The sequence below is a fragment of the Rhinichthys klamathensis genome, unplaced genomic scaffold, assembly GCF_029890125.1.
Source record: "Rhinichthys klamathensis goyatoka isolate OS25496 unplaced genomic scaffold, OSU_Roscu_1.1 h1tg000789l_1, whole genome shotgun sequence".
Lineage (NCBI taxonomy): Eukaryota > Metazoa > Chordata > Actinopteri > Cypriniformes > Leuciscidae > Rhinichthys > Rhinichthys klamathensis.
The window spans coordinates 325,560-334,532 of record NW_026607185.1 but is presented as its reverse complement, the minus strand read 5'-3'; the positions used below and the strand labels follow the sequence as shown (position 1 = coordinate 334,532).

The window sequence follows — 8,973 nt, the reverse complement described above, 5'->3', positions numbered from 1 at the left end:
AAAATAAAATTTAAAATATGAAAAAATACCAATAAAAATTATTTAAAAAACATTAATAAATACCGGTAATATAAAAAAAACTAAAACAACACTGGTTTGGATCTATTGGAATAATATCTGTTGAGACTGGAAATATTTCGATACATTAGCAGACAGAGATAAGCTGAATGATTATGTTGATTACGGCTCAACGTACAGAAGACACTAGAGATGTGGAATATGATATATATATAATCCTGTGAGGTGTGTTCACCTGCGGACGGCCTCGGCCTGCTCAGGTGTGTAGGGTTTACTGGAGTCGGCAGGTGGCGCGCCGTTACTGGTGACCCCTGACCTCCGCTGACGGGCTCCTGCACCCCCGCTCTGAGGCTCCAGAGACTCCAGCAGATCTGCATTAATCACTCATTCAGAATTAATCAAAGAAATAAAAATGTAATAAATAAATAATACATCACAGTAATATAGTGAGCAGGAAAATCAGAACAGAAACAGATACTGTTTTACGTGCATTTATATAATATTTATTTTCACAGTGTAAACTTTGTATTTATACATGAAGATTTCAGTGCGTCACACACTAGTGAGTTCCCTTTATAGTGAGCAACTGGACATTATAGCGTAAGTGGATGAGAGTGAGAAGCTGCCTTAACAACTCTGCTTAAAGAAAATGATAATAATATCATGTTTTATGAACAAAAATAAATAAATTAAAACAATGCATGGTTATGAAAATGGCACAATGCAACAAAAAAAATCCTGAAAATAGTTATTTATGCACAAATATTAGCATTATTTATTATTTCTTCATATATATATATATATATATATATATATATATAACAAGTATTTCTAAATAAATCATTCTTGTTTTGATTATATTGTGAAGTTTTGAATGCCCTGATATGCTGTCTAATCAAACTCATTTGGGTTTGAGAGACAGCCAGATTAACATAACATCTGAACCTGACATGTGTGCAAGAGTTGCATCATCATCATCATCATCATCATCATATCACACACACACACACACACACACACACACACACACACACACACACAACCATAAACATGAACAACCCATCACATCCCTATGTTTAAGACAGAACTGCATATTTGAGCAGCACTTTCAGACTAAACGACATATAAACACATTACGCGTGGATGCAACTGAGGACCGCGCGTTGTGTCCGAGTCCCTCATGAACGCGCGGTTACACGAGCAACACACACGACCCAATAACACGGTTCCCGTGAGTGCTGTAGTGCTGTGTGTGCTGTAGTGCGATCAGGGCCTGGATTAGCCCGGGTTCAGACGCTCACCCTGTGCGCGGCGCGTCGCGTAAAGACGCTGCGCTTTCTCCAGGAACCGGCGCGCTCTCTCGGGCTGCGCGCGCTCCAACGCTCCTAACGCGATCTCAACGCAACGCTCCGCTTCATCCCTGTTCACCTCCATCACTGCAAACACCAGCTGATCTGATCAACACACGCACACAGCACCATTGAGCTGCAAACGCTGTCCGCTAATGATAACGGTCTCCGGAGACGCCGGTGCGCGCGCGTCCTGTAGGGGGCGCGAGTTGGCCCAAAAAGGGCAATTCTCTGTACAAACGCTTTCAAATCTCACGAGGTTGTTTGTTTTGTTGGGGATATTTGTGCATTAAAAATGTGAATGCATTAATTCAAAAGAATCTCACCTGATATACTAATGGAGATTCATTCCAGTAATCTTTTTAAAATGTGATTTTACAAAGGTATTAAACAGTAATCACACACGGCTGCGACTGGTTCACGTAAATCAATGCTGAGAAAAGTAACAGGTTACAATTTTGTATTTTTGTTTGTTTTTTGCACATACTATTACTATTTATGCCATATACGAATATTGTAGAAATTTTAGTTGCATGCTATTCCGAATTCAGCACGTGACAAACGTTAATCTATTCAGAATTGAAAGTACACAATTGAATACGAGGATTACTACTACTATTATTATTAAGACCTTTAGGAGCATTATTATTTAAAATTATTGCTTATTATTATTTCGAAATATTTTTTTCATTATTTTTGTACTTATGAAACTCTCTCTCTCTCTCTCTCTCTCTCTCTCTCTCTCTCTCTCTCTCTCTCTCTCTCTCTCTCTCTCTCTCTCTCTCTCTCCCTCGCTCTCTCTCTCTACTAAATATACATACAAACATAATTTTTACAAACAACAGACAATTTTTTTTTTTACATCCTTATGTTCTATATTGTCTATATATGTCTATTTGGTTGGTCAATTTTAATAATCATATCAGCGTCTGGTCCGTCAAACCCCTCCCCTCTTACAGCTGCTCTCAGGCCAACAGCCTCTCCACGAGCTTTTTCTATTTCTATGGATAACAGTTTCACCAGGCGAGGAATGATGACGTGTTCAAACTCCACTCTTCCCTGAATAACGCTGCCATTAAAATTAAACGAAGACAGGAAGATACACACAATCTAACTATATAACAATAATAATGTGTGTTGCTGTGATCATGTTTGATGGCACATATAAATGCATTTAAAATGTCTGATCCCCAAAATGATTGGGATCTTTGTTTTTCATGAAACGCACAATAGATGGCGCTATAGTTACACTTAAGCGTAATGCAAAACTACTTTTAAATGCATCGTATACTGTAGGTTGTTTTTAAATTCTGGCTAAATAGCTTGTGTGGATGATCAGTGTTTACATTAGAAGTGTGTGTCTGTTTGTCACATGTATTGATATCTTCTTTTTTTTTATTTTAAGGGCAACAATCTTTAATGCTGCAGATCTTTAAATTGAATCATTTCAGAAACCCACAATCTGATGCTGCCGACCTTCTTATTAAAGATGATAAATCCAAACCACGCTCTCTTCCATTTCACGCTGCAATGCTCTAACATGACAACATTACATATAAAAATGTTTAGATGTACAGATAAAATTGTTTTTGTGCTTATGCAGAACAGAATGTCCTATATATTCTGCTAATCATAAATTAAAGGAATTTATAATTAGAGATCGGTAATCCACTATTGGCACATATAACATAAATCAAATATTTACACTATGTTGCTTTCTGGGATGAATGAGCGGCTCGTTTCAGAATCGACATGATCCGCTTCACAATGCTCATGATAACTTTCGTTAACTCTACAGTGAGTAAATCCACATCACCAGTTTATTACTCTTCATCAGGGTGATAATAGTTTCATGTTTAAACCCAGACAGTGCGTCGGCCCAGATGTGGGCCGGATCTGGGCCGACACTATGTTGCTGTCTGGGTATGATGTTTATATTTTCATAATTAGGTTGTTTTATTTTTAGCATAATCCAGCTAGTTCATGAACATTTTTGTGGTTGATTAGGGCTTTAATTAGCAGAAATTATTAAAGTATTAGGACTGCTCATCCTCGGAAACAGGGGGAGCAGAGAGAGTAATGACCTGTGCTCTGAATGGAGAGGTACATTGGTACCAATCTGTAGTCAAGTCACCTTTATTTATAGCGCTTTTTACATTACAGAGTGTTTCAAAGCAGCTTTACAGAGATAACAGGAAAATAATGCAACAGAGTTTGTTTCTAGAAGAAAATAGCGTCACAGTCCAGCTTAAGTAAGTTCAGTGATGGTTCATTTTTGTTGTAAAAAAGTTATTTATTTAGTTAATTTATATATATATAGCCGCTCCGGAGAAAACCATGATGTCATCGTCCAGCTCAGTTCAGTTCTCATATAATGGTGTCAATGCAGGAGATCAATAATATTGTTAAATATTAGATTAAATGTTAAATTTAATGTCCCCAACTAAGCAAGACAAGCCAATGGCAACAAAGGTGGAAAAAGGCGACAGTGGCACCAAAACTCCATCAGTGACAGAATGGAGAAAAAACCTTGTGAGAAATGAGACTCAGTCGCTCAGTTCTCCTCTGGCCAACGAACCAACAGTGTATGATTATGATTCAGGCAGCATTACAGGTCACGAACAATCAGAATATTATCCAGTTCCATCTGGTTTAAGATCGTTCATAACGCCGGTATGGAGACGAGTTTGTAGAGGATCAGTGCCGATGGCTGTCGTGTCAATGAGGCCTTCGATGAGAGTCTAGTTCACACAATCTCTGCTGACACTTCGGGGATGCGTTGTGGTCGTGTCTAGGTGCAGGTCCTCCATCTGAACTGGATACGGCCCGGATCCGGCTGACTACATCATGCGTTGTGGTCGTGTCTAGGCGCAGGTCCTCCATCTGGTCTGGATACGGCCCGGATCCGGCTGACTACATCATGTGTTGTGGTCGTGTCTAGGCGCAGGTCCTCCATCTGATCTGGATACGGCCCGGATCCGGCTGACTACATCATGCGTTGTGGTCGTGTCTAGGCGCAGGTCCTCCATCTGATCTGGATACGGCCCGGATCCGGCTGACTACATCATGTGTTGTGGTCGTGTCTAGGCGCAGGTCCTCCATCTGGTCTGGATACGGCCCGGATCCGGCTGACTACATCATGTGTTGTGGTCGTGTCTAGGCGCAGGTCCTCCATCTGATCTGGATACGGCCCGGATCCGGCTGACTACATCATGCGTTGTGGTCGTGTCTAGGCGCAGGTCCTCCATCTGATCTGGACACGGCCCGGATCCGGCTGACTACATCATGCGTTGTGGTCGTGTCCAGGCGCAGGTCCTCCATCTGGTCTGGATACGGGCCGGATCCGGCTGACTACATCATGCGTTGTGGTCGTGTCTAGGTGCAGGTCCTCCATCTGGTCTGGATACGGCCCTGATCCGGCTGACTACATCATGTGTTGTGGTCGTGTCTAGGCGCAGGTCCTCCATCTGGTCTGGATCCGGCCCTGATCCGGCTGACTACATCATGTGTTGTGGTCGTGTCTAGGTGCAGGTCCTCCATCTGGTCTGGATACGGCCCTGATCCGGCTGACTACATCATGTGTTGTGGTCGTGTCTAGGCGCAGGTCCTCCATCTGGTCTGGATACGGCCCGGATCCGGCTGACTACATCATGCGTTGTGGTCGTGTCTAGGCGCAGGTCCTCCATCTGGTTTGGATACGGCCCGGATCCGGCTGACTACATCATGCGTTGTGGTCGTGTCCAGGCGCAGGTCCTCCATCTGGTCTGAATACGGGCCGGATCCGGCTGACTACATCATGCGTTGTGGTCGTGTCTAGGCGCAGGTCCTCCATCTGGTCTGGATACGGCCCGGATCCGGCTGACTACATCATGCGTTGTGGTCGTGTCCATGCGCAGGTCCTCCATCTGAACTGGATACGGCCCGGATCCGGCTGACTACATCATGCGTTGTGGTCGTGTCTAGGTGCAGGTCCTCCATCTGGTCTGGATACGGCCCGGATCCGGCTGACTACATCATGCGTTGTGGTCGTGTCCAGGCGCAGGTCCTCCATCTGGTCTGGATACGGGCCGGATCCGGCTGACTACATCATGCGTTGTGGTCGTGTCTAGGCGCAGGTCCTCCATCTGGTCTGGATACGGCCCGGATCCGGCTGACTACATCATGCGTTGTGGTCGTGTCCACGCGCAGGTCCTCCATCTGGTCTGGATACGGCCCGGATCCGGCTGACTACATCATGCGTTGTGGTCGTGTCTAGGTGCAGGTCCTCCATCTGGTCTGGATACGGCCCGGATCCGGCTGACTACATCATGTGTTGTGGTCGTGTCTAGGCGCAGGTCCTCCATCTGGTCTGGATACGGCCCGGATCCGGCTGACTACATCATGCGTTGTGGTCGTGTCTATGCGCAGGTCCTCCATCTGGTCTGGATACGGCCCGGATCCGGCTGACTACATCATGCGTTGTGGTCGTGTCTCTGCGCAGGTCCTCCATCTGGTCTGGATACGGCCCGGATCCGGCTGACTACATCATGCGTTGTGGTCGTGTCTATGCGCTGGTCCTCCATCTGGTCTGAATACGGCCCGGATCCGGCTGACTACATCATGCGTTGTGGTCGTGTCTATGCGCAGGTCCTCCATCTGGTCTGGATACGGCCCGGATCCGGCTGACTACATCATGTGTTGTGGTCGTGTCCAGGAGCAGGTCCTCCCTCTGGTCTGGATACGGCCCGGATCCGGCTGACTACATCATGCGTTGTGGTCGTGTCTATGCGCAGGTCCTCCATCTGGTCTGGATACGGCCCGGATCCGGCTGACTACATCATACGTTGTGGTCGTGTCTATGCGCAGGTCCTCCCTCTGGTCTGGATACGGCCCGGATCCGGCTGACTACATCATGCGTTGTGGTCGTGTCTATGCGCAGGTCCTCCATCTGATCTGGATACGGCCCGGATCCGGCTGACTACATCATGCGTTGTGGTCGTGTCTAAGCGCAGGTCCTCCATCTGGTCTGGATACGGCCCGGATCCGGCTGACTACATCATGCGTTGTGGTCGTGTCCAGGCGCAGGTCCTCCATCTGGTCTAGATACGGCCCGGATCCGGCTGACTACATCATGCGTTGTGGTCGTGTCTAGGTGCAGGTCCTCCATCTGGTCTAGATACGGCCCGGATCCGGCTGACTACATCATGCGTTGTGGTCGTGTCTAGGCGCAGGTCCTCCATCTGATCTGGATACGGCCCGGATCCGGCTGACTACATCATGCGTTGTGGTCGTGTCTAGGTGCAGGTCCTCCATCTGATCTGGATACGGCCCGGATCCGGCTGACTACATCATGCGTTGTGGTCGTGTCTAAGCGCAGGTCCTCCATCTGGTCTGGATACGGCCCGGATCCGGCTGACTACATCATGCGTTGTGGTCGTGTCTATGCGCAGGTCCTCCATCTGATCTGGATACGGCCCGGATCCGGCTGACTACATCATGCGTTGTGGTCGTGTCTATGCGCAGGTCCTCCATCTGGTCTGGATACGGCCCGGATCCGGCTGACTACATCATGCGTTGTGGTCGTGTCCAGGCGCAGGTCCTCCATCTGGTCTAGATACGGCCCGGATCCGGCTGACTACATCATGCGTTGTGGTCGTGTCCAGGCGCAGGTCCTCCATCTGGTCTAGATACGGCCCGGATCCGGCTGACTACATCATGCGTTGTGGTCGTGTCCAGGCGCAGGTCCTCCATCTGGTCTAGATACGGCCCGGATCCGGCTGACTACATCATGCGTTGTGGTCGTGTCCAGGCGCAGGTCCTCCATCTGGTCTGGATACGGCCCGGATCCGGCTGACTACATCATGCGTTGTGGTCGTGTCCAGGCGCAGGTCCTCCATCTGGTCTAGATACGGCCCGGATCCGGCTGACTACATCATGCGTTGTGGTCGTGTCTATGCGCAGGTCCTCCATCTGGTCTGGATACGGCCCGGATCCGGCTGACTACATCATGCGTTGTGGTCGTGTCCAGGCGCAGGTCCTCCATCTGGTCTAGATACGGCCCGGATCCGGCTGACTACATCATGCGTTGTGGTCGTGTCCAGGCGCAGGTCCTCCATCTGAACTGGATACGGCCCGGATCCGGCTGACTAAATCATGCGTTGTGGTCGTGTCTAGGCGCAGGTCCTCCATCTGGTCTGGATACGGCCCGGATCCGGCTGACTACATCATGCGTTGTGGTCATGTCCAGGCGCAGGTCCTCCATCTGATCTGAATACGGCCCGGATCCGGCTGACTACATCATGCGTTGTGGTCGTGTCCAGGCGCAGGTCCTCCATCTGAACTGGATACGGCCCGGATCCGGCTGACTACATCATGTGTTGTGGTCATGTCCAGGCGCAGGTCCTCCATCTGGTCTGGATACGGCCCGGATCCGGCTGACTACATCATGTGTTGTGGTCATGTCCAGGCGCAGGTCCTCCATCTGAACTGGATACGGCCCGGATCCGGCTGACTACATCATGTGTTGTGGTCGTGTCTAGGTGCAGGTCCTCCATCTGGTCTGGATACGGCCCGGATCCGGCTGACTACATCATGCGTTGTGGTCGTGTCCAGGCGCAGGTCCTCCATCTGGTCTAGATACGGCCCGGATCCGGCTGACTACATCATGCGTTGTGGTCGTGTCCAGGCGCAGGTCCTCCATCTGATCTGGATACGGCCCGGATCCGGCTGACTACATCATGCGTTGTGGTCATGTCCAGGCGCAGGTCCTCCATCTGAACTGGATACGGCCCGGATCCGGCTGACTACATCATGTGTTGTGGTCGTGTCCAGGCGCAGGTCCTCCATCTGATCTGAATACGGCCCGGATCCGGCTGACTACATCATGCGTTGTGGGCGTGTCTAGGTGCAGGTCCTCCATCTGGTCTGGATACGGCCCGGATCCGGCTGACTACATCATGCGTTGTGGTCGTGTCCAGGCGCAGGTCCTCCATCTGATCTGGACACGGCCCGGATCCGGCTGACTACATCATGCGTTGTGGTCGTGTCTAGGTGCAGGTCCTCCATCTGGTCTGGATACGGCCCGGATCCGGCTGACTACATCATGCGTTGTGGTCATGTCCAGGCGCAGGTCCTCCATCTGAACTGGATACGGCCCGGATCCGGCTGACTACATCATGCGTTGTGGTCGTGTCTATGCGCAGGTCCTCCATCTGGTCTGGATACGGCCCGGATCCGGCTGACTACATCATGCATTGTGGTCGTGTCTATGCGCAGGTCCTCCATCTGGTCTGGATACGGCCCGGATCCGGCTGACTACATCATGTGTTGTGGTCGTGTCCAGGAGCAGGTCCTCCCTCTGGTCTGGATACGGCCCGGATCTGGCTGACTACATCATGTGTTGTGGTCGTGTCCAGGCGCAGGTCCTCCATCTGATCTGAATACGGCCCGGATCCGGCTGACTACATCATGCGTTGTGGGCGTGTCTAGGTGCAGGTCCTCCATCTGGTCTGGATACGGCCCGGATCCGGCTGACTACATCATGCGTTGTGGTCGTGTCTATGCGCAGGTCCTCCATCTGGTCTGGATACGGCCCGGATCCGGCTGACTACATCATGTGTTGTGGTCG

The 8,973-nt window shown here is 49.4% G+C and overlaps 1 protein-coding gene across 1 annotated transcript; it reads right to left on the bottom strand.

Moving 5' to 3' along the window:
- Window positions 1–253: 253 nt before the first annotated feature.
- Window positions 254–1,565, bottom strand: dnajb12b (DnaJ heat shock protein family (Hsp40) member B12b; the record flags this gene model as incomplete). The annotated part of the gene is made up of 2 exons (XM_056243395.1): window positions 1,320–1,565; window positions 254–389 (listed from the first exon to the last, which is right to left on the bottom strand). Coding segments are annotated over exons 1-2 (269 nt in total), but the record flags the coding sequence as incomplete, so codon positions are not given.
- Between the last annotated feature and the right edge of the window lie 7,408 nt (window positions 1,566–8,973).